At 40.1% G+C, this 27,417-nt stretch overlaps 1 protein-coding gene across 1 annotated transcript in view; it reads left to right on the top strand.

The window, feature by feature from the left end:
• Positions 1-9,412: 9,412 nt before the first annotated feature.
• The window catches only part of LOC117478925 (ephrin-A5b-like), a 72,659-nt gene continuing 54,654 nt past the window's right edge, over positions 9,413-27,417 (top strand). The window contains exon 1 of the mRNA XM_034125887.1: positions 9,413-10,255. Coding sequence (XP_033981778.1) covers positions 10,131-10,255 — 125 coding nt within the window. The 5' untranslated portion in view covers positions 9,413-10,130. The remainder of the gene's footprint in view (positions 10,256-27,417) is intronic.

Raw genomic sequence — 27,417 nt, forward strand, 5'->3', positions numbered from 1 at the left:
AAAGCACCATGTATTCCAATAACAATGGCTGACCTGTGTCGTTTTTTCCCTTTAAAAACCCTTTGAAAACTACAGGAGATGGGATTGAACAATGTTAAGTGACCATAACCCCGACCAGGCATTGATCTGCAGCGGCTACTAGAACCCACTGTGGGCTTCGAGGAAAGAAGAAGAAGCCTTGCAAGCTGTAATTAGTTTTAAATTGAAATAGCAGCCCAGTCTGATCTCTGAGAAATTGCATTTGTAGGAAAAAGGTTGCAATGTTTGCATCTGATATGCACCAACAACTCTAGAATCTAAACCTTGAGCAGGTGCAGCCTTACTTTTCCCCTGACCAACCCTGTCTCCTAAAAAATTGCATGCCAAATCATTTAAAACCTAAATGCATTCTCAATTTCATTTTGGGAGAAACTTCCTGTCGACATACGGTCAAGTTTCAAATAAACGGAAAGCAAATTGAACAAAATAAAAACAAAGCTAAAATGCAAAAAATTAATAAAAATAGGTTTAAATAATAAAGATAAATTATTCAAATGCTGCATTCAAATCTCACAATGTAAAACTAGTAACTAGAGGTAGTTAATCAAGACAGAAGTTGAGTCATTTTCTCATAGACTTCAATACAAAATGTTTTGCCGCTTGTTGTATTGGATTCCATCAGAATTTGAACTACATTCTACATTATTAATAATAACTTTTGGGGAACAATTTGACAAAACGCCCTCATACTATAAAAAAAACAACAACAAGCAAATGAAAAACCATTGGTGAATAAATCATTAAAACGCATTATTTTTTTAAAGAAAATTCTAAAAGATATCCTTCTTTTAATTGATTTATTTTGTTTGCCACATGGCTCCAATCATCCTCCGTACTTGCTTGATGTTTTTCTTTGTGGGGAAATAAAAAACTCAAATTAATCAACAATATATAAATAGCTCAACAGTCAGTATTAAACTTCTCTAAGAAAAAGAAATATTGAAATGGATTTTTCTTTGCAGAGCCGTACGTGATCACACTTTGTTTACCGGCTGCTAATGGAAGAGGACTGATGGGCTGTAATGCCGTGTCACGGCATAAACACTCAGTGGCACTTTAGTGGCACTGGTTAAGTATAGATTGCATTCATAAACAACAGGGGAAAAGAACGCTCAGTCTTTTGCCAGGGTGCTGATTGTGATCCAGTGGGTGATACAGAGATGGCAAAAGTACACACATCCTTTACTCAAGTAGAAGTACAGATACTCGTGTTTAAAAATACTCAAGTAAAAGTAAAGAAGTATGGGCTTTGAAATGTACTTAAAGTGGACCTATCATGCTATATTTAAATTATATATTGTAGGGCCATACCTATATAAGGTATATTTATACGTTTCTGTTTTCAAAATACCAAACAGATCATGCATTTTAGCCATGCCTCATTTCGCTCTATTTGCTGTTCTCCAGCCCTGTTTTTGCAGGGGGCTGATTCTGTGAGCTGCAGCTGACCACGCCCCCCTGCAGGAGAGGGGAGCCGTGCTCTGATCAAGTCAGAAGAGGGGGAGAAAAATAGATCTCCGTCCTCCGTGTTTTATTATAGCCTATTATTATATAGAGTCGTTATTCTTTTCAAATTTTGTCCGGAAGATTTAAACTTTAACGGACATCTTGACCGGCGAAAGAAAACCTAACTGAAACTCTGCCGCACGGTCCCCTCGTTCCTTGGAAGAGGCGGAGAGGTGGGTGTTTGTCATCTGCTGGTGGACTAACCGGAGAGAATTACAGTGCTTGCCTCGACGGGGAGGGATTGCATTGAATTAAAGCAGCAGAAGGAGCAAACGCTTGCCTCGGGGAGGGAGAAAAAAAGCCACAGCGGAGAATAAACAGAAGGGTAACCATGGTAACGCGGGATGTCTTCTTCGCTGCTTTTGTGGCAGACTACAGCGCCACTTACAGGCCTGGCATATGTACTACAGCGTCTCCAGCGCTTTCGAGCAGCAATGGCCGGCCGTGGCCCAACCCCACATTCCCCTGATAGGTGGAGAGTTGGCCCAATAGCCGTAGCGCCACCGTCCTGACGTCAGGACAGTGTTCAAATCTGGATCAGTTTTTATCAGATCCGTTGCAGCCCCTTTTTTAGAGATTTGGGTATGGAGGAAAATAGAGAGGGTTGTGTTTTCTGACACTTGGTGAGTTCCCTGGAACACCGGGGACACATATTCATGTATAAAAGACGTACAAAAGTGCATTTTGCATGATAGGTCCCCTTTAAGTAAAAAGTACCCATAACTAGCAGCTGTTTTAAAGAGTACCTGACCTCCCTTTATATTAATAGAACAATAATGTCATTGTTAGCTAATGAATGTTTCCATGCTGAACAACGACAACATGACAACGTTTTCATTGGTCCCTCTTCTTTAGAGAAGACCAGGAAATGATGGATACACGGATCGTGTTCAAATCAATAGGCACGCAATGATAATAATGATCACGCCACCAAACACACATTCAAACTAAAGGAACCAGCCTGTTTGGAAAATGAAAGAAGTAGAAAGTACAAGTATTTGTGTTCAAAATGTAAGAAGTAGAAAGTAAAAAGATGTCAGAAAAATAAGTAGTGGAGTAAAGTACTGATACCAGAAAAATGTACTTCCATCTGTCACATGTAAACATAATACCTTGCTTTATATCTTGTTATTGTTCATTTGTAAATTCAACATGTATATTTTCTACTTTCTTGTTTATTTCTTGTCTTTTAATTTGTTTTGTACAATGCCATGTCTTTTTATGCTGCTGCAACACAAACAATTCCCAAATTGGGATCAATAAAGTTCTATCTTATCTTATCTTATCTTATCTTATCTAAGTACAGTAACAAAGTATTTGTACTCCACTACTTCCCACCTCTGGTGATATACACTCCATGCAGGGACTCCTCGATGCATGTGACAGTGGACTCATAAGGCCATGAGAAACATTAGGATGCACCGCTGTGCCGGCAGCCCCACTGACCCTAATTTATAATGACTCCATTGTCTTGGAGAACAGAGACGTATATCAGGCGTAAATGAAGTAGGACAGGCACTTTAGCTGGGGAGATGAGGTGATTATAGCTCATGGATTAGTCTGCCTGGGCGAGGTGGATGATCAGCATGGCGCGCACGGACACACAAACGTGCACTCACGCTCAGATCTGCAGGTTTGTGTGTACACATTCATGCATGTACAGGACACTACACGTGCACAATACCTCACCCAAACAGACCCACTGTGAGGGGGATTTACTGTAAACACAGCCCACAGGAAGATGATCGCTCTGCTGGCAGTTTGGATTCACCTCGCTCTCCAGTGACTCCATGATTCATGGCGCACAGCAGGTGCACGTCACGGTGGGTTACATGTTTTTTTTAATGTCTGTTCAGGCAGTTACAGGTACAGGGAACATGGGTAGATTATGAAACAAGGGCCCCTGGGTAGAGACATGCAAAAGGCCCCATGAGTTCTCCTACAGGACCAAGACACACATACTAAATGGTTGCTTTGCCTCTTCGTATTGATGTTTTGTCTATTTTAGTAATTTATTGTCTCTTTGTAGTTGTTTTATGTCTCTTTGTATTTTTGTGTCTAGTTGTTTTCATTTTGTATCTTTTTGTAATCGTTTTGTGCCCATTTAAAGTCATTTTCTGTGACTTTGTAATCGTTTTGTGTCACTTTGTAGTAATTTTGTGTCAATTTGTTGTCTTTTGGTGTATTTGTAGTGAACATGACTGTGATTGTAATTTGTGCTTTTGTAGTTTTTTAAGTCTCTTTGTTATATTGTGTCTCTCCTGTCGTTATTATTAGTCTATTAGTGGACAACTTCTGTCTTTTTGTGCGTCTTGTTATGCTGCTTTGGTCCTTTTAAGGAGTATCTTCCTGATCGTTACTTGTCTGTTTGAGTGACACTTTGTAGGCGAGGCCAGAAGGACCCCTGACACGTTGAGGCCATGCCCTTGAACCCAAAGGCTCCCGTTCAATAATCAAACCATGCCATAGAGGTGTTTCATGAAGCCAGATTACCAGTTTAACCAGGATTAGGTCCGCAAAGCAGGCTTATTCTCAAGAAATTATGTTTCAAAAGGAGGTTTAAATACGTCTGACCCAGGTCAAACTGGAAAATCCCGCCTGGTCCAGGTCGGGTTGGTTTTCAGGCAGAGCTTCACCTCAGGATTAATCATTGTTACGATCAATCTGTCAGAATGTAACATTTCCAAAGTTCCTCCCTCATCCTCTTTACTGCTGACCATGAGTTTTATGTCTTTGACATGTACTGGTTTTATTGTGCAAGCCTTTCGTTTCCGCACAGTACTTTAGTCAAATTTAGGATTTTAAATACACTTCAATTAAATGTTGAAGCTAATATAAAACCTGCTGTAGGCTAATAGTTACGCAGCGTCCACACGGCGGCGTGCGCTGAAGCTTGCCGGTGGGCGTGTCTGAAACTCGACCAACAACCAATGACATGAATCTCCCGCCCCGGACACACAAGCACGCGGTTTGATTGGCTAGAGCTTGTACTGGCATATGATTTGATTGGCTGAGGCTTCCGTCGAAGCTTCAAAAGTTGAACATTGCTCAACTTTTGAAGCGAGCAACGCAAGCAAAGCGAAGCGACGCGACCACATTGCAGTTCGGCAAAGCGTTACATCACCCCATTCAAAGTGAATGGGCAGAAGCGTTGAAGCTTCAACGCACGCCGCCATGTGGACGGGCCGTAAGAGACATTTTCACAGTGTGTCCTCTAAACAGACACCCTGAAATTGGTTCATTTAAAATACAAAGGGAGCACTGTTATGCTGCCATATAAGTTGCACACTCAAACTGATGGGAGAATTTATCATCTTATTTTCTAATTAGAAAATATCTAAATCTGGAGTCTGGGATCCCATCCCATACATACAAGATGTTTATTGTCATGTTGCACCTTACAGTTGACTTTCATGTTAATAATTGCAGTAGTTGTGTTGCTTTAATATACTACTCTTTTAATATATGTTTATCTATTTGTTTACATGTCAGTTCTGTAATTATTTTTGTTTTATATGTACAATGAAATTGCAGACTGCAAACAGACACAGTTATCTGGCATCCAAATGGTCAGAATATGCAACAGGAGCCATAGGAATGAAAGATAAAATGCAAACAATATGTTTCAGTCATGGCATTAAAGGACCCCTGTAGGTTTGCCCTATTTATTTCACTTAAGTTATACTCATCCATTTTTAAATGTGACTTATATAGAAGCTCTGTTATTTGGTATCGAGAATCTAAGAGTTTCCAAAACTGTCAAATCAGGGGCTAAACTGATGTTATTCTGAACCAGACGAGATGGAGCTCCAGGAGTCTGTTACGATGGAATAAATCAGTCTGTTTGTGAACAGGAGCCACAGAAGAGGAGACTGTTCAGTGTCTCTGTAAAGTTTACAATCCTGCCGTTGAGCCGGCGGCCCTCGCGCGAGCTCCCTCATGGTACTGCTGTTATGAGGAGGATTAGTTCAGCTACCAGACTGAAGTCTGTTTCTATCTGCACTCACTCACTAATGGACCATCCCTGGGAGCCAACCAGTGATGTTTATGTAATTTAAATACTTTGAAAAAACATTCACAAGAGAAATAGTTGAATGTTCTGTTCTTTAATGAGCAGTGTATTAAGTTCTCACTGTGCATCCTGTGACAGTAATGTTGGTGTTCCCATGATCACCACTACGTGGCGCACTGAGTCATGAACCTATCCATTCACTGCACAGCTCACTGTATATCTGCAGCCCTGAAACCTGAGGACAGTTTAAAATCTCTGTGAAACAGATGTGAGGCCAATCAAAATGCTTCAAAATGATTAAGAACAAAGCTAAAAGTCATTAAAGCAAATGTACTTTTGTGCTGACAATGAAGTTTGTGGCTAGTGTTGTCATTTATTGAAGATTGTCATGTAAACAAAATGTCCTTTCCAGTTAAAGAAAAATGTATGTCTAAAACATAAATAGAAAATAAAACCTTGAGGATGGACAGATAGTTGGGAGGGGACTGCATTTAAAAACAAAATAAAAATCATGTTATAAAAGGAGTTCATACATTTGCATGTGCCAATTATCTGTTGTTAAAGTATTTAATGTACACACATGTGTTCATTAGTCCATGGTCTTTTGTGGGTTTTTTCTATTTCTTCCTTCCCACCATGTATTTTCCTTTCACTTCTTTTTGTTTGTTTACTTTGGAATCTTTATTTCTCTTTTTATCATGAATAATACACTTGGAAGCAGCAGGACACTTGAAATGGTATTGGACATAAAACAAGTAAACATTGAACCTTAAGGCATGTCTGATTCCTATACTTTATAATGTAAAACATTTCAACACACATGTTAGTTAGAAAGTGAAACAGATTGGGTCCTGACTGCTAAAGAATAATGGAGTTTACCGGTGAAAGCAGCCTGCTGTGCAGCATGTTGATGAACTGATCTGGGATCTGTCTGCCGGCCTGGGAAGCACTGATACCCCCCTGGAGGAGGGATGTTGATTTTATAAACGAAACGCCCGTCATTCAAAACCGAAGCCAATGAGACTGCATGCAACCGTGAAACTGTACACTGCAAGAAATATCGGCTCTACAATAAATCCCATGTGAAAAAAATCAATGAATGAAACAGAATGGTGAAATTGTACTGACTTTGATATAAAAGAAAGGTATAAGGGCCATGGGCACACGTTTACAAAAATGGAGGAAGATTTATTTTATCTTTTTCTAGAATTTAGTCAACATTTTCACAAAAAAGGTCTATATGTCAAAAATGGTGGCAAAATACAATTTCAGGAAAAAGTCGACATTTTGAAAATTAAGTTGAAATGGTGAGAAGAAAGTCAACATGTGCAAATTAAGGTCGACTTTTAAGCATTAGTGACAGGTTTATAAGTAGGAAACCTGTTCCTAAAAGTTCTTTACATTAAAGGTCTCATGTCATGGCCATTTCTACTGATCATAATTCCATTGTTGAGGTCTACTAAAATAGATTTATACTGTGCAATTTTCCAAACTCACATTGGTTTCTCATACAGCATCTCTGTAAAGTATGTGTATTCACTCTCTGTCCTAAACGGCTTGTTGGAGCTCCTGCCCCCCCCCCCCCCCCCCCCTGTGAGCCCAGTGTGCTCTGATTGGTCGTGACGTTGAGAGGCTCGTTGCTGCGAGGAGCAGACAGGCTTCCGTGTCGGCGATACAGCGAGAACAAGCGAAACTCATCCTGAGCACACACAAACACTCACAGCCGAAGTAAAAACAATAAGTGTGGCTTGATATTGAGTAAGAAAAAGGTTTATAACGCTGTGAGCATGGGTCTGCGGAGAGCATTTCTCCGCGATCCCAACGTAGTAGCCCGAAAAACGTTTACCCATTTAAACAGTCGTGGTAGATACCTTGTTTGTTTTAAACATCATAAATACACAAACAACAATGAATACTTACAGGTTGTGTACCCGAATCTCCCGCTGGCCCAAACAAAGTAGGAACAGCATCGTTCTTCAGTGCCCTACGCTGTACATATCCGGCATGAATCCTGAAAGGTTTGGGAAGCTTTGTTTCGTGAAAGGCTGGCAGAGGGTGTGGCCTCTGGGTATCCCCACGTCACAGTACCCAGGAAGTAAACAATGGAAAATGAGAAATCTCCAACGAGGCGTTTGTTAGAGTTTTACTCGCTACAGGGTGTACTTTGAGGGTGTTTGACTCTGCAGACCGTTTACATGCATACAAACCTTCATAACACACAAGGGGACGGGTAATAACCGGAAAAGCATGACATGGAACCTTTAAGATAACTTTGAGAAAAAGTAAAACAGTTTGAGGATAAAGTTGAAATATTGAGAATGTAGTCAAAATGTTTAGAAATAAGTCAACTAACTTGTCAAAATAAGTTTGAAGTGCCTACAGAGCCCTGGAGGGTTCATAGTGAGAACAATTAATAAAACGAGGCCACGTTTTATTAATTTGTGCGCACGAGATGTCATTCGTGGCCTCAATTTAAATAAAATGAGGCCACGCTTTATTAATTTGTGCGCACGATATACTTTCTCGTTCGCACGAGATCTTATGGTTAGACACATCGAACTGCCCGATTATTACGCCATATTATTAGTTTTATGAAGAAGATGTCCGGTCGCCAGGGCGTGTGTGTGTATGTTTGTGTGTGTGTGTGTGTGTGTGTGTGTGTGTGTGTGTGTGTGTGTGTGTGTGTGTGTGTGTGTGTGTGTGTGTGTGTGTGTGTATATAGTGATAGTGGCGTTCGTTCCGGTGCACTCCGACAGCATTTAGCACTAGCCTACATCGAGATTAAGGTTAAACAAACTTCTTTCACTTGGGAATACACATATGGAGTTAGCCAGATGTGTGTAAATTACTGTTCATGGTAATTTGAAAACAAATGCCGGTGTCGTCGGACACACACATACACCGAAACGAAACGTAAGTAACAAAAACAATGTCATATCCTTTTCAGTTTCACAGAACACAAATTGGGTTATTTACACATCATGCACCCTGGTGACCGGACATCTCCTTCATAAAACGAGTAATAGGGGGAATAATTGGGCAGTTAGATGTGTGTAGAGGTGTGTGTGTGTGTGTGTGTGTGTGTGTGTGTGTGTGTGTGTGTGTGTGTGTGTGTGGCTAAAACGTAGCAGCCTCAATCTCTATTCAGCTGTTCTAATGAAGGTAAACAAAGTGAAGGCGTATCACAGTATCTGCTCTCTGCGCAAAAGTATCTTGTGCGAACGAGAAAGTATATAGTGCGCACAAATTAATAAAGTGTGGCCTCATTTTATTTAAATTGAGGCCACGAATTACATCTTGTGCGCACAAATTAATAAAACGTGGTCTCGTTTTATTAATTTTTCTCTCTATGAACCCTCCAGGGCTCCGTAAGTGCCAGATAAGAAAAATAAAATCAAAGGAAGATTTTTTTACATTTGAGAAATAAATGTTGAGAAATAAATCAAAACACCATTTCAAGAATAAAAAAGTTGTCATGTCGAAAACAAACGTTAAACATTTGAAAGTTAATCAAAATAACATTAGCGTAAAGACTATAATCAAAGTTCAAATGAATTCTCTACATTTAAAATGTATTAAAAAATGCAAAATAAATTAATTAATTAATGAAAACTTTTGAAAATGTAAGAACTGCAAAGTGGAAACCAAGCACAACTGAATAATACATTTGCATCATAATGTATTCAATTTGCCTCCATAAGATTCAAGAGTTACTGAGATAAAACACCAGCATGGAAAACAGCGAACATTTTTTACAGTGTGCCCCGGCTGGCACAGTAGGAGAGAGAGAGAGAGAGAGAGAGAGAGAGGGATCGGAGGGGGGAGAGAAGGGGGGGAGAGAAGGGGGGGGTTGGTCTGGGAGAGCATGGTCGCAGGAACGCTGCAGACTTGCCTCGGTGTCTCCTCATTGATAACAGCTTCTCGGGAGCTCTCGGTGATGTTGCGGAGCCTCTCGTCAGGGGACATCTGACCCGGAGATTGTGTGCGTGTACGCGGGGAGGTTTGATCCACTGTGCGCGGTGCTGGTCGTTCGGCAGGACAGACAGAGGCACCGGGACAGCTGCGGGATCAGCCGGAGCTCGAGCTGCTGGTTCGAGGCTTCTTCTTTCGGGGATTCTCACAGAACAGGAGCAGAGATCGTGATCTGGAAGCGCGACGGCACAACGACTGCTTTTCTGCTCTCTTGTGGAACATTTATTCTGTGGCTTTTATATTTTTTCCACTGCGTAGCCTACCTCCTGTCTTGGAAATTGATAGCGACTTGGTGAAACAGTTTTCGCGGAGTTGAGTTTACGCAGATCTATACTGTGGATTTCCAGCGTTTATCCAGAACTGTTTCTCATTCAAGCGACTAAAGAGTGATCATATGGTGCAAAGTCAATGATCTGACTGTCAAAACGCAAGCTGTTTTTAAAATAACCGAAAGATACATACAATTATTACTAAAACCAACAAAGAAGCAACATTTGTGCGGGAATAAGAACGTGGACTCTCATCACAACATTTCACCCCCACATCCATCCCAGTCTTTAACCCTGAATCACTTTGGCTTCGCCGGAGTTCCAGAGCAGATATGCCGCAGGTGGAAATGATCCTCTTCCTCCTCACCATCATAGTGATGTGTGTGGACGGCCAGGACCCGGCGTCCAAGGTGATGTCCGACCGATACGCCGTCTTCTGGAACCGAACCAACCCCAGGTAAGCACCACGCTCCCCGGTTAAAGCTGCACTATAACCGGTTACAGTCGTTCAATAGTTGAGTGACTGTACAAACAGTGTGTACACTCTGATCTTCACACGATGCAAGAAACGCACTTATTAATCTAAACCAAACCTCACCGAATATATGTACAATTAAAAAACAAACGTGTTATTAGACTAATGTACAACCATGCATATCAAGATGTAACATTAGCTTTATATTACAACCTCCATGAACTACTCTTCGGCAGACATAATGTTGACAATTAAGCTTTTTTAATATTTCCTTTTGACTTTAACCTGTATTTGTGGTCTTCGCTGATGGATTATTGTGATTATTTGATAGACCTCCACATCTGAATCATCTTTGAAATACACTGTGAGAACCGAGCAGCATAAATCACACCTGACAGAGGAACGAGCCGTTTCCACACAGGCTGTCCGCTATTACGCACCATTACGCACTATTACGCGTTTGTGTACAGTGTTTGCTGCACGTTCCGGTTGCAAATTAGATATATCAGGAGCTGGCAGAGATGCATTCGGCTGAGCTGCGCTGGAATAACGCTGAGTCGCTTCCAGTCTGCTGCCATCGATTATAATTGACAGTTGTTTTTGTGGCAAATGAAGATCCATCATGTGACAGAGAGTACATTACACTATCATGCTGCTCTGCTTATAAAGTGAGTAGAAAGTGTATTTTGTTGTGTTAGGTGACTTAAAAAACTAACGGTGGCCTCCTGTTTTTACTTTCTAAACGTTTTTAAGACCAGGTATTTCTAGTTTAAATACTAAACTTCCCCTGAGGGCGGCTCCCCGTGTGACTCAGTGCCTCTATCTTGGCACTTGAGCACATAGTGATATAATGAGTGTGTCACTTAGTTTCATTAGGAATACATTCACTGCACGCTGACATAAGCTGGCTTCAGTTTCGGCATGAGTCAAAAAAGAAATATACTGTGTATCAACATTTGCTCTGGGATGAGAAACTGGTCTGCTGAACTGACTGTTGATGATACAAATGCAAATGCTGTGGTGGTGACTTCATAGGCTGCTGGAGTTCCTGCTCCGCCAAAAGACAGATATCTGAGTGTGATAACAGCTTTCTGTCCCGCTCGCAGGCTTGTAGGCATGTGGAAAAAGTACTTGCACTTAAGTAAACGTAGAAGCACCAGAGTGTAGGAATACTCTGTTACAAGTAAAAGTCCTGTAATCAAAATGTTACTCAAGTAAAAGTAGACAATTATTAGCATACAAATATACTTAAAGTAGCCTACCAAAATAAGTACTCATTCTGCATATTGGCCCATTTCAGAATAATATATATTATATGTTTTGATTTTAAGGTATGTAAAGTGTTGAACAAGCTGGTAAAGGTGGAGGTAATAACGTTGTATACTGCAGGGTAGCTTTTAAGTGTTGATTATATTTCACATCATTAATCCAAATCTGCAAAGTAGCTTAATGTATTAGATAAATGCAGTGGAGTAAAATGACATGATTAACCTCTGAATTGAAATGCAGTAGAAGTACAAAGTAGCACACAATTGAAATACTGCAGTAGTACACACATTTCTACTTAAATACCGTACTTGAGTAAATCCACTTAGTTACTTTACACCACCGCTCGCAGGTGGTTTTCTCTCTCTTGGCCTCCACACAGTTCCCAAAGTCTGGTTTCTTGGCTGCCATGCTCCCCCCCCATCCAAGTGTTACCCCCCCCCCCCTCCCCCCATCCAAGTGTTACCCCCCTCCCTCCACCTCCTCCGCCCCCCCCCCCTCCCGGCCCACGCTGGGGCGAACAATAAGGGGGTACACAGGGGTATTTCAGCCGCGGCCAAGGCCCAGCGTGGCGCTCGCTCTTGTGAGAGATCCACACATGCTGAGGTCACACACTTGGTAGAAACCAGGCGAGTTGCGGGTTAAGCAGCACAGAGGGGACCGTTGTCAGGGTCAAAACCAGGGCAGTACCGCCGGCCATGGGGCCCGGTGACGGCCCCGGCAAGGCACCCCGCCTGGGCTTTGTCTCCGCAGAATGGGGGCTAAATAAATGAGTAACTCTAAATGACTGTCTCCTTTTCTCATTCATGACTTTAATCTAAACCTGACCCCGGCTGTATAATGTAAGACAGGGCCGCTCTTAAAGCCTGGGGCCCCTGACCTGCAGCAGAACCTATAACAGTATTCTACACAAGCATGCGGGCCCCGGCATCCCTGCTGTTTAATGTATCCATACAGAACAGTGAAGCACTGGGAACCTGCTGTGGTACAGTCCCAACTTCCAGATGAGCTCCCCCCCCCCCTCTTCTGCCTCCTCCGCTGCATATTTGACCAAAGTAGAGAAAATGGCATCCGGAGTAGCGGTCCATACTCAGCCATTCATGAAATCCCCTACAGGAGCTCTGGAATTGAAATGGGAAGTGAATCGTGAAAAATGGAAATGCAAAGTCATTTTCATGGTTTTCTATTGTTTCAAACGGGGCTTAAAGGCAGCATTTTTTATAGTAATTTAGATAAACGTGCATCCATGTTTGCTGTGCTTTAATCTCAGGGAAACATCTTCCTGCGCTGATGCTTGTTGCAGATTAGGTGCAGGCGAGCAGCACTCTGAGCGCAGGAGGGATTTACAGCCTTGAGGATGGTTCAGTTTGAAAAGCTTCCACAGTGACAGCAAGCCGCTGCGCTTGTATAAGCTACTTAATAAAATTAAATGCAACTCCAGTATCACGGAGCCTTGTTAGAAAGAATCTAGATTTGAAAAAGGGAGTCTTTGTGGCTATTTTTGATGCAATTTAGCTATTTTTGATGCCATTTTAATGCGTTTTTTAAGCAAAAACAAGAAAAAGGGCTTCAGATAATTTTGCCATTTGGTATTTATCTGTAAAATATATTTGTTGCACTGTGAAAGCTCTTGCATTGTTCAGTCTACTCTAGAGTCAGTCCATTAGTGAAGTGTGCAGAGTTGCTATGCAGGTTTGGAAAGTTGTACAATGCTCCTACTTTGCATATACTCAAATGTATTTTCACAAACATCTGTAGAGTATGTGACAAAACTGTTTTGTGACTCCTTTTTAGTCGTAGACCTAGAAAGGTTTCAGATATTGTGATCAAAGAATGATGAATAGTAATTTGTACTGGCTGTACTAGAAGGTATTGCTAGCAGCATCTACAGCGTTTACTTATAAATCACATGAAGGGCTTGGTTACATGTTCTACTTCATGAAAGTTAATGCAGATTCAGTTATTCATGTTAATAAATAACTATTGTAAAACGATTTTAAAAGTAGATTTAGTAAAGCAATGATGATTAAGTACTTTTAAAGCAATTCACAATTATATAAACAATTTATAGTGTGCCTTATAAGAAGAGATTAAAGGAATTTAAATAAACAATTGTCCTGTTAGCGTGATCAAAATAGGGCTGCAACTCACGTTGATCATTTTTTCGATCAATATATTGATTGATTGGTCTATAAAGTGTCAGAAAATAGTGAGAGATGTCTTTTAACGTCTTGTTTTGTTAGTCCAAAACCCAAGAATATAACTTTTATTTGATACAAAGCAAAAAAAGCAGGAGAAATAACATATTTGAGGCTGAAAACAACATTTCACGTCATTTTCTACCCTAATTCAGGATTATTTTTCTGTTTATCGACAGTTAGTTCACTTATTCTGCAGATCTAGATCAATAAATAGCTTTTAACAACTGCATTTACCATTAATAGAGTCATTTGTGACAGCATATAAAGCCTGCATTAAGTAAGCTTTATAAGAAAGTGGCACCAAGACAAAACCCATAAAATAAAAACTGTAGCATTTCGTGGTGGAACAGCTCATGTAAGAAAAATGAGTCACAGATGTTTCTTGTCAGCTTCGCCGTCTGTGTCGGCGAACCAAACGATGGAATAAGTGTATGAGGGGTATTTACTGCTGCTCTGACAAGGAGCTATTAGTGAATTCCCAGCTCACCAGCTATTTAGCTGCTTCATTAAAACCCACCCGGGTCCATATGGTCCGCACGCAGCCGTTGCCGTGGCCCAAGGTGTTTATTTGTTGCTGATAGGTGGGATCAACAGAGAATCGGGGGCCGGGCTCTGTCCATAATCTCCCAAGCTGTTTGTGTCTCCGACGCCATGGAAACTGATACCCCTCGTCATCAAAGACCCTCATTGGGTGGGACTAAGGAGCTGACAGCTGGGGAGAGAGGGATTCCAGGATTCAGGGAGTGCACTGTCACCCCAGGGGTTTCCTTTAATCCCTGATAATGCCCATCCAAAGCTTCCCCCAGCAGATGCAACATATTTCTCCATAAGACAATCAAAGAATGGCCTGTTTGCATGTTTGATATAAGTGTGGGTATTATCATTTAAAGAGATTTTAAGCCTGGCGGGCCGATTGTTCCAGGACCGAGGACGTAGTGGAACAGGCTGGTTGGGCCAGCTTCTTTGCTAATAAACTTCTTGGCATTATAAACTGAAGCCATTTATATGACCTTAGATTAAGGCTGCTTTGCCAAAGTTAGGGTTAGGGTTCCTTAATTAAGTTGGACATTGGTCTAAAATGATCTTAAAGACTAAAATGTATCAGTGTTGCATAGGGTTGCAAAATTCCGGGAATTTTCAAAGATGGAAACTTTCCATGGGAATTAACGGGAATTTATCGGAATAAACTGGGAATTTTCTAAATTGAAGGTTGGCTCTTCATAGGGAACTTAAATATAGTTGGGGAAAGTATATTTTAGCATAATCTTGACTAAAACAAACAGATGCCATTCAAGTACACTTGAATATCCATGCCATAGCACACTGCTTACTGCATGGCTATTGAGACCACACCCCCTACAGGCACTGTGCATTCCTCCATCACATGCACAGATGAATAATATTTAACTCAACATTCCTGTTTTCGTTCTTCAATTAAACAAATAATTGTTCAATAAAATACTTTTAACATTTTTTTTTTTTTTAAATCTGTTGAAATGTCATGTTTTTTGTTTAATTTTGCATCTAATATTTCCAAAATTCCCCAGCTTAACTTCCCATGGAAACTTTCCGGAAATTTACAGGAAATGTTCCGCCCCTTTGCAACCCTAGTGTTGCAAGGGATGACCTTTCTGATGTACTGTCAAAGGTACAATGATTGATTCTTAAGCTAGAATATTGACAGCAGTGACAGAAACCTATAAGTACCAACAAAATTGATCTCAGTAAAAAGACTAGCGACTAAGCGTTTTCTTGATGCCTTTGGGAAACAGGATATTTATATAGAATCTTTGTTATCCCATGGGAGAAGACTATAGTTTAAGTTCTGGTTGAGTTTCCGACATGGCATGCTTCAGGGTGTTAAATCGGACTTCTCTGATGACCCACACTGTCTTACCCCTCTCCGTTTCTGGACATACTTGAAGTAGAACCTCAGACATTTGAGAAGACACTTGCACACATTTCTCCTCCTGTTTGCTTTTCTTACTCTTGCTCTCTTTTTAATCTCCACTTAAAGAAACAATGCTCCATTTTGCTCTTGGTGGCGAGCTGATGTTGTGATAGTTTCCCAGTGGCATTGTGAGTTGCCCCGTTCGCATTGTTCCCAGTGTTTACCCTCGCTTTCCCCTCTCAGCCTTTTCCCGACTCCCTGCCGCTTGGTTCCGCTTGGATTAAAAACGGACACAAAAAAAGGCAACCACGTCCAAATATTGACTGGGTCTCAGGACCGCAGCCCTCTCCCAGCGCCGCCACAGAGCCCCTGAAAGGACGCCATTGTTTCCGCTCGTACTCAGCGGCCCATAGCCGGCTTTAAGCTGTGCGGGGAGACAGACTGGGAGAAGGAGAGGTGGTTGTGGAGAGTGTGCATATGTTATATGAGGTGGGACAGGGGGATTATAACAGGGAGGGACAATACAGTCGCGGGGGTGGGAGAAACTTCCTCATAAGAGGCCAGAGGCTACGACAGGGGAACAGTGTGGGTCCTGGGGTGGGGTCAGAACCAATGTATCCACCCTGAGGAAGTGTCAATCTCAAAAGGCATCAAAGAGATCTGACAGAATGTGATTTCCTGCAGAGAGGGCTCAGAAAGTATCAATAAACAGAGGATGAGAAGCTTCTTATCTGAGGTTTACCTTTCATTTTATTACAAAGTGCAGGAGCATTAAGCCTCCTGACAGCACTTCAGTCTCTCAGAGCCTGAAATGAAAGAGCGTCACATCAGGGATAGGAAATCACTTCCTCATATCATGTCAGTTTCCTACCACTCTGTGTTCTTTAATCAGTGGTACCTTACAAAATGCACTTAATAAGCCCTCAGCTACATTTGTGCAGAGGGGGGAAGTGGTCCTGTGGAGACGCCCGTCATTCCTCATGCTCTCTACGACCCTAGCCCTGCAGAGAGGAGATGCCCTGCCCGCCCTTTACGCTCTGACTAATAAGACGAGGCCCTCAGGCTGCCGAGGCCTGACTGACAGGAACTAGTGACGGGAGGTTACTAATAAGGACGGACCTTTTATTACTTTACGGCAATGTTCCTTTGAAGAACTAGCACAACAAAAGCACTGAGATTACAATCACTGTGCTTCAAGTTGCCGCTGGTCTTCTGTTTTGCAGTTTTTATTGCTCATCACAATGATTTAAATGTCTTTTGTCAGTTTTGTAGGGCTAACATTCTGTTTTTTCTGTAGTAGGAACAACACATTGGCAAATGCATCATGATAACCTCAACCAGGTTGGATTAGGAGTCGATTTGCTTCAACAATCTTCTAAAACTGTGTGTCAGAATATAAATATTAAGGTATAATGCTATGTTAAGTCAAATCTTAAGCCTACTATTGCTAAAATGAATTGAAAAATGGCAATTTGACTCAAAGTACTCAAATGTACAAATTAGAATTTGAAGTGAAATAATTTGCCCATTCAGTTTGATCCTTTCAACACGTTTCTGATACAAATTAATTTGTGTTAAGAATTTCCTAGTAATGAGTCTCTGCATGTTTGAAGAAGGAAAATGACTGATTTAAAATCTAGAATCTAGAAAATGTTATTTAGCAGAAGTGAAAAGTTCTGCAAACGGTGTGCATGATACTTAAACATGCCCATCAACTTTCTCTTAAGCATTTTTTTAGGACTAAATATATGCATCTTGAAACTAAAAATAAAGCAGAAAATCCCAGAACTAGAATAAAAAACACATTTTAATCTAGATATTAATTTACGGAAAATATGTCAACCAGTTTCAAGAATGTTTTTTAGAACATATTTTGGGTATCTTGAAAGAATAGAGAATCCGATAAATAGAAAATGATTGAAATGTAATAATTTGCCAATTTGATCCGCTTAAGGAAATCAATGTGTCTCATAAATGTTTGGATTTAACCAACTTGTTACAAGAATTTTCTAGAATGAATATGTTGGAAGAAAAACGAAATATTATACATTTCTGCACTAGAATCAAGAAAGATCACATTTGAATTGTATGAATAACAGATACAAAACACTCAAAATCCAATTCTTACATTTTTATTTATTTAGAAAACCTTTACAAAATACATCAGTCGTATAATTATCACAACTATTTCAACACATTCTAATTTCCAGAGTCAATCCTAAATGATTTCATCTAGAAAAAGGTAAATTTGACTTGTATCTAGAAAATCCACTACTCCTTGAAACAGGTTGAAAGCAGCTTTCTGTCCTGGCAGATTTATTTTACTTGGCTAAGAAAACAAAACTTTTATGACCAAAGTGATAAGATCTCTTGTAACCAGAAGAGATACTCTGTGAGTTTAGCATCCTGTGTTTGATATGCGCGGCAGTCAATGGATTAGCGGGGGTAGACTCTTCAGGCCTGATCTCGCAGTCTCACTCCGCTGCACAGAGCTTCACTTTTCTGCAGTTTTAATCTTTAGTGGGGCTTTTTTTTTGTGTACGCTGTTTAAATGTGAGTGGTGAAATGGCATCCCCCGTGTCTTTGTAGGCACCGGTGAGGGTATTAGGAAAGAGGCTCTAAGGGGCTTAAGAGGTCAGCCCTCCCTTTGTGTGGAGACACAAAACACTTCCTGTGGGACCCTTCACCCCTCTCTGTTCTCCCCTCAGAAAGCCAGGGCCTGCCTGACCATTCACATTAATCAGCCTTAGCTCCTAATGACTGCGGTAAAGCTTCTGAAAACGGCTTCTAAAAAGGTCCTAAAGAGCCGCTAAGCTGCTAACAGACAGGGCAAGGCTGCCGCTGCTGTTTGTAGGGCATCACACAGTATCAAAGAGCGCAGGGTGGGAGCCTGGCCGTGCTGCAGACCCTTTATAGTTCCTCAACAACAACACTTATGAGTTTTTGTAGCTTTTCATGGACTGTTGTGGAAACAAGAATCAAAGGAATGTGTGTCTTATACTTTGTTGTATGCTATTGAATGGCTGCACTGTAAAAAACGAAATGTTACCAAGAATGGTCTAAAAGTCGTCTTTTCTGTTTTTAGAACGTACACACATAGTTTTGACTTTTTTCAACATCAAGGGTTGGAGTTAGGGTTAAGGGTTTCTTGCAAGATATTTCTAGAAACACATTGAAAACCGATTCACACTGACAGGTATAGTTTTATTTTTCAGACTTTTAAGAGAAATAACTATATTTTTTGTTGTGTAGAAGTTCTCCCCCTGTTTTTCCAAAAAAGAGTAAAATGAGTCCCCAGTTATTTCTCTAACATGTAAGGATAATCAAGAAGACTAGAACTCTCTATTAGCTACTATCAGGCTTCATTTTGGACTAAAATCACTTTCAAATGTGTGGTTTGACTTGTTAACTGATGTCAGTACACACTGTCTTTTCTGCTCTAAGACAAATGGAGGTAATAAAAAAGTTGGCACGTCTGAAGATTGGAATACGATTAGAGCTGAAATGTCAATTGGCTCAAATTGTTGAATTTTGTCAGCGGGGGCCAAACCTCTGAGTAAATGGTTCTGGAAGTGTCTATTTGGGTCAGTGCGGCTTTGGAGGCAGGCCCGAAACTAAAAGTATGTGTTCCTGGTCGTCAGGGCAATATTTCCTGATTATAAATGGCTGCTGACTCTTAGCGTTTTGTTTATCTTGGAAGAAATTAGACAAAGCTGAAGTGTGAGTGCATTGCTTTTCCAGTCAAGGGTGTGTGAATCATGTGTGATTCACGACGTGAGCATGTAGATTTTCAGATTTCCTTTCAGCCACGAAGACAAACCAAAACATCTCTGATGAAGCAAAATATGTTTTTTGTTGCCGTAGTCTAATTGCTTTTGTTTCTCAGTTCAAACATCTCATGTAGTCATTCGGGTATGTGGGTTTATCTTATTCCAGTTTGGAGCAAAACCACAACAAGGTTTGAGCTTGCTTCAGAGTTTTCCAACCTCCCGTGGTGCAAAATATTAAACGACGATTGTGATGTATCTGCGTGTGAAGAACAGTTGTTGTTGCATGAACTTGGTGTGACTTTGCGAGACCTTTCGTGTGGCTCTCTGGTCCGCCGGGACTCAAAGTGTTTCCTCCTGTTGGATTTCAGCACACTTGGTGCTTTGGGACGCATGAAATATTAAAAAAGCTGTTTGTGATCTCACGATAGAGCTTGGACAAACCTTCACACGCAACCAGGAGAGAATCCAGGTCAGGACCGCCACGACTTTAATAGAGGGGTCGACATTACGTTGTTTTTCTTCACAAGTTATTTTCCTGGCCTGAGTTCTTTGATGATGAATGACTGCGATTAAATAGTTTTGGGTGTTTTATCAGCGAACACAACTTGAGTTGCAGGGCCATTAATTGAAATCAGGGCTGCCAAGATCTGAGCACTTTCCGCAGACGTGGCTGACTTCTCCTCCTCGCCTTTTCACTGCTGTGTGGCGGAGCGGGGAGAACCAGGCAGCCATTTTCCAAATTCGACTCCATTTTGTTTCAAGAGTAAAAAAAAAAGTAGGTTACGAATCCTGGGACGTCGCATGAGCATCATCTGATCTCTTTTGATCCGGCTCTCAACTACTGTAAAGAGAAACACTCCTTCTACACACATAAGGGACTCAATTTAAGTCAATTATTTCAACCATAGTGTTGGTAAAGTCTGAAATATCTAAAATTGGGAAAATTCTATAAAGGAAATGTAAATATTTTAACCGTATATGCTTTTTAAAAAAGTGGTTTTAATATCTAGTCTACCGTAATTCCAAAATGTACTTATAGACAATTTTAACAAATCTACATCAATGGACTTTCAATATAATTACATGAACAATTCTAAAAAAATTCTAATCAAGTTAAAGTATTCATTCTGCTTGAAGAGTTTTTACTTTTGTTAACATTATTTGGGTTTTTAGTGGAAAAATATATGAATTTAGAAGAAATTCTGAAGATTTTAAGGATCTTAAAACATTTGTGTCAAGGTTGAAAAATCAAGGCTAAATTTCGGGGCAAAACAAGAAGCAGTTCTGTAAAAATAAAAGGGAAAAAAAGCTAAATATTCTATTTATTACTGGAATTTATATAGATTTGTTTTTACCATCATCTCAAATCACTTTCTGATCATAAAACTGTTTAGAAAACTTGAGGTCAAAATCAGAAATTCAAGATAAAATTATTAAAACTTACATTTAGCTAATTTCAGAAGTTATTAGGATAATTGGTTTTGTCTTTTCTGGCTTCGATTGATGTAATTCTTGAAAAAAGTAAAGCCGTCACAGATTTCTAAGAAATATCCTCAACAACAGCACAACAACCCAACCAAAAATCAATAAACATGTTTAATAATGCAAATTATGTGTCACAAGTTAGTCTATCATGAATAAGAAAAAACATATTTAATTATCCCTAAATAAGGTTTAATGACTTTGCTGAGTCGGCCATTTTGCATGGAGGTGCAGCACTGATTGACCCCCTAACACGCTGATATTGCACACGCTGCGATGTATTTTGTTTTTGCACCAACCCGTCGATGTGTGCCATCCCCGGCCGCCCCGTTAGGAGCTGGCAACCTGGCCCTGCTCGTATCACTGCTCGCAGCGCGGCATGCTGGGAACACGCTGGGCAGACGCTGCGAGCGCTCGCTGCTGATGATCCCCTTTTATGTCTTGGCCCCAGCAGGGCCCAGAGTTATTCTAGTGCATAATTGATGGAGGAGTTAGAATAGCAGAAGTAATGCGATGAGAGGGTGCAGCCAAGCGGAGCGAGGGATCGCGTGCGTGGGGCTGCAAACATTGAAGGGGACGAGAGGAGGGCATCTGGCGTAACAGGTCCCAGCGCTGAGTCGACACTGAATATGTCAGCGTCTCAGCCAATCAGAGCGCTCCTCTTCCCGCCAATCAGATGTCTGCAGCTGAGTGGAGTACTACGCTCTCATGAATCAGACTCTTCTCCTTCTTTTTTGATGTTTTAAAGCTGATTCTGATGTTAAGTTAAGATAATTATTTTACTGGAGATTCCTCTTTACCTAGAAAGGAATGTTGTAAATCACCTCGGGGGTGTCTTTGGCCTCAGAAGGCTTTCTTTGTCCCTGTAGTGGATTTTTGCCATGACAGGGTGGATATCGCACCTATACGAGGTGCTACAAAGAGAAACTAATGGCCCAACAAGCCCGTATTGTCTGTTCAACAAAAGAGACCAGGTCACCTGTCCTGTCCTGCTTCAAAGAGACTGCAGGACACGGAGGGGACGGGTTTCACCCTTCCCCCTAAGTCCCCTGAAGTTTCACTCCGATTTAATGTCTTTAGATTTAAAGTCAACAAAAACATGTTTCAAGCAAATAAAAGGCTATGTTTGAAATTAATATTGGAGGGAAAAAAGATACAAGATACAAGTAGTACTTTATATTTGAAATGTAAAGAATAAAAAAGTCCATTAGTTAGTTCTTTATGTAAAAACCTTTAAATAAAGAAGATTAACCAAATCCCATTTTATCCTGTAGCTGATCTGGTCACTTTTCAGCAGAAATGCATATTTTTTTTCCGATTTGTGGATTTTTGTGTAGTTATTTAATGTATATAAGAGTTCATTTTGTTATGTACTCTTTGTCACCAAATCATTTCTTAAAATGAAAATAAACAAAAAGAAGAAACAAGTTGTTAAAAATTACAACACAGACCACTGAAAATAAATTAATAAAATCAACCAAAAACTGAATAAACCTCATGCTGAACTTTAAACATCTTAATCAATAACAATATATATATATATATATACCTATTTTCAATACAAATGTACTTCATCAGCATCTGTTACATGGAATAAGAGAATTAAGTCAAGAAAAACACAAAATAAAATATATTTAAATGTACAAAAAGCTTTTTACATTATCATCTAAGCTGTAAAGTGAGACGATTTGACCGTTTAGCAGATTATCATAACTATATATATTTTTTCGTTAGGAAAATAAATATTTTGTACGAAAGTGAATGATCAAATGTGCATTTTCTGTACAGTCCACTCTCAGAAAACCGCAGACGAAATAACCTCCTATCACCTAGACCCGATGACTCCCTCATTTAGTGTTTGCATTTTATCCATTTGTTTTTATACTCCGTGTCTTAATACGCAAAATGTACATTAGCCACTGCTAATGGGAATTTATTGTAATTTGGCAGGCAGTGAAAGTGTTCTTTTAATTATCCAGCAGCCGGCGTAATGAAAACAGAGAGCGGGGAAGACAGTAGCTGAGGTCGGCTCCTGAACACAGACCTGTCCTGCAGCACTTAAAGGGCCACTGGACCGGGACTGTGCCGATTAACATCATAAAACCGGCCTCATAAAGATGTTTTATTTGTTTCCTGAGTGTGCCGGCTGCTTAGGTTTCCATCAGAAGTCTTTATTGCTCGCTGCTCATATTTCTGTCTCTGGATGGAGGTGACTATTCACTTTTAGTGGACTTTTCCAAGTAGCAAAAGTATGTTCACCAAAAGTTCACTAATAATGTTTCTGTTCCTCAATGGACTTTTAAAAAAATATATGTTTTTCCTACGACTTTGGACTGTCTGTTATACAGTTTGGTTTTATGGCAGCTGTTAGAAAATCCATATGAAACGTCAAAAAAACAAATCTTTCAATGTATAGCTTGATATTTCAATCGGAGAGTTAGCAGTATTCTTTTTTATCATTTTGTCTTTGTCTTGTACAATTTAGGTCAAGACTTACAGACAATTTAATAAAAAAGTGGATTTATAGTGACTCTAAATATTTTTCTAAGTGCAAATTTTTTTTAAAAGCAGATTATTTTTTTTATTTTGTTCTTTCAGCATAAGCAGTATATTTCTTAATATATTTCTTCTTGGAATTCAAATACATTAAAGCCTTTTTTTAATATCATATTGTGTATATTTGTCACGAATATGTACAATTATAATGTATCTTTTCCTATCTGTAGTGTGACGTTACTGTTACAACTATTCAAAATAATTACATTTAAATATAATTTAATCCTAAATACGGTGTTAAAAGGGGAAAAAAACTCATCCCAGTAAATGTGTTTCATATTCCATTGTTTGTAAATTTCAAATGAAAATGTTCAGCCATATTAATAAAAAAAAAGGCAATTAAGGCATATTTCTGGCTTTAAAAAACCGGGAAAGAAAATCAAAGTGATTTGGTATTAGCAGAGTTTAATCTGGTGTCCTTCACTACACATGGCGCTGGGGTCCACGTCTGTCAGCTTCCCTCAGTTTCACTTATTTCCCCCTGTGTGACTATAGGATGAAGAATTGATCCAAGTAGAAAAAGTGTGGATGTTGAAGTCCTGTGACGGCTCATCTGGGTCACATGGTTCTTCCAGAAGAAGTGCTGGTGAGGTCTAGACACGCGATACACGGGGGGGGTTTGAGGGACGCCGGCTAAGACGTCACTCGCGTTTACCATCCATGAGCCACTCCTGTATGGAGGCAGGCCCGCTCTAAGTTTTGCCCAGCAACCCAGCAGCGTAGTGGGACATGTGCTGGTGTGGTGCAGCACCAGTGTTTGACACATTTATACACTTTTCCAATCAGAAATCACCGTATTTCCTAATTTTCAAACAGTCTAATGAACTATCATAAGTTAAGTGAAGCCTCTGCATGACTATAAATTGGTTCTAGCTGATTAAAATTGTTTTCATAATTGTTCCCCTGGTAGAATTTAGAGTTTTGTAGGAGAAATGATTGAGCACCAACTGAGAAGTTACATTTGGGCTTGCGTCTTTGTCATTTGGGGCCAAAAATGTCCAAAAATTAGGTTACAAATCTTCCACACTGCAGGCAAAAAAGAATAATATGCAAATTAGCGCCCCAGAAAAAGGAGGGAAACGAGGGGTGTGTCCTCTCTGAAAATCACCAATCAGGATTAACCCATAACCCCGCGGCAGCCAATGAGGCGTGCGGCAGCTGTGCTCTCATTGGCCCGTTGAGCACAGATAACCAAAACTGTGCCAGATACACCAGGGTAGAAATAACCCAGAATTCCTTTAGCCCGGAGGGAGCAAAGCCCTTAATGCAGCATGTTGAATTCATGCTGCCACAGCCTGCTGCATTCTGGGGGATGTAAACTGAAATGCCAACAACTATCTGAATTAATCACTATCTGTATGGTGTCTATTCATCGTGGCAAGGACACACACACACACACACACACACACACACACACACACACACACACACACACACACACACACACACACACACACACACACACACACACACACACACAGAGCAATGCGGACTCAGTATAAATGAAGGAAGGTTACAGGGAGCTGAGTTTGCTTTCTCTCTTCCATGGTCCCTAGCTCATTATCTCTTCCAGTGCTATTCAACCCTCCCTCTGTATTTACACTTCCTTTACTTTACTTTTGTCCCCCAGCAATAACTTAAAACCTATGACAAATCCCTCCGACTTCTTTATATTGAAGTTCTGTACAGTTTGTATGACAATTGAGTACAATAGGCTTTTAGCCATACACTTCCATTATTGTGTTTTTGTGCTTACTTACAAATCTTCCCTAGATAATTTTCATCATCATCAAATGCATCGTAATATTCCAAAGTCTATTTTTGTGCCTCCTTAACTGTTTGATTTCATAATTAAAATGTTTTATATCGTGCTGTTCGAAAAGGCAATACACTGGATGTTATGCGACAAACTATTTTACAAAATGTTGCTTCCAAACTGTTTTTATTGGGATACTACCGAAACTTGTAAAAGTACTTTGTAAATGTTTTAAATAACCCGAATATGTGTTATCTACAACACATTATGTTACAGTGACCTTGAAACGTCCTTGGCATGAGTCAAAAATATATCAGTGAAATACATTTCCTAAATTTGCTATAGTGTCAAGAAATGTAACTATTTGAGATAATCACAATATCTTTCCAGTTTTAGATTTAAAGCAGCGTCAAACATCTGTTCTAATTCTAAAATGTGTTTGTAAACCACGGCAAATTTCCAATTATTGAATACAAAATATGTTATGGTGCAAATCACCTACATTTGCTGTATTGTCTCGAAACAGCTATTTCCGATAATCATAAAATAAAAAAGAACAGAAATAGAATAAACATTTGTTAAATAAAAACATTTGCATGTAGGGCCCGATGATTTTTTTGCATTGCATGCTAATCCCCAAAAATGTATGTACTGTCCAATAAAATGTGTAATTTGTCACTGTTGCACATTCTTTACCACACGATCCCTAAACTTGGTGCAGTGACACCAAAATGCTTTTGTCATCATCCCAAAATATATATCCTATAATCTGAATTAGTGTTTTTGAAATGTGTTTTGTGTAATAATTCCAAAAGATGTTCGTACATTTGGTTTAGCGGCTCCATCATTTGTTAAAATAAAAATAATTGAATGTAGGTCCCACAAAAAGCTCTTTCCAAATATGTTTTAGCACATAGAAGTACCCCAGATTTGGTATACTGCCGAAAAATTAAGTTTGATAAAATGAGTCTCCCTATCAAATTTGCTACAGAACCACAAAATTCACAAAAAATATATTTGTTTTAATACAAAAAGTAAAAAAATCGTATAAAAGATACATTTGTGAATAGCAACACAGACTCCACATTTTTGTATTTAACCAAAACATCTTTGCTAAATTTCCCCAAATTAGCTTTTATTCCCAAAATGTGTTATCTCTATCAAATAAAAATGTAAATACCAGCAAGAAATCCAATAGTGTATGAAAGCACCCTCAATATTTGACGTAGCTCCCGGAAAGTACACAATATTTGCCGAGCTAGCACGCTATAGCACAATCCAGTCTTATACCTTTCATACTATTATCCTTAGATATCTTATTCACTAAATTAACAGGTGAACCCAGAAAAAGTTCACGTTTTTGGCACATTCAGGGCCCCCTTGTTGCCTTTGGATTCGGTTGCTAACCCCGGTGTCCAGATGTTTTTCATCCAGCTGCTGACTCCTGCCGCTCCGCTGCTATCAGATATGAGAAGGGCGATTAGAGCTTCTCAGAATTCACAGCTTTGTTCTTCTCCCTCAAAAAACTCCACGTCAGCTGACTCCTTCACTCTGCCAGGTTGGAGCTGAAGTCACTTCCTCCATGTGGCCTCCATACAACAGTAATGACTCAAGTCAGAATTTGGACCTGTTCAGTTAGCAGGGGCCATTTCTTCTTCTTCTTGGTTGTGATCCCGTACAGTTAAAAGTCTCAGATGCTGCACAGATGGATATCAGCGCGATGGTGACTTTAATTTGGCGGTGTGCTCTGTGGCTGCAGACACACATTTAATCTGCTGTGGAAAATGAGTCTGCAGACTTTGGGGAGACAGCGTGATCACACACACACACATATATAGAGGCCATGCATGCGTGCACACTGGCAAACACACACACAGAGATGCAGACTTGTGAGCAGGGTGTCATATGTTTATCCTGTAAGTCAGATGTTTGATCATAATTTGTGATTAATCAGCCATGAGAGCTTTTGAATTAAGTGCAGCTTTTCATGTCAGGGTAACTGCAGCCTAATCCGTCTGGCCGTTCCCAAATGCTTTATAGTTGAGCGGAGCAGATGACACAGAGCAGGGTGGCTCAGTGCTGGTGCTGGTTATAGAGTGTCTCAGAACTGGAAAGTCGGGGGGATTTAGTCCCAGCCGTGTCTTGAGCGCAATAAATTCCATTGATTAAACGTGTATCAAGGAGAGTATTTTATTTCTCAGTAGCATCTGCTACACACAAAA

Source organism: Trematomus bernacchii, unplaced genomic scaffold (assembly GCF_902827165.1).
Source record: "Trematomus bernacchii unplaced genomic scaffold, fTreBer1.1, whole genome shotgun sequence".
In the NCBI taxonomy this organism is placed as follows: domain Eukaryota; kingdom Metazoa; phylum Chordata; class Actinopteri; order Perciformes; family Nototheniidae; genus Trematomus; species Trematomus bernacchii.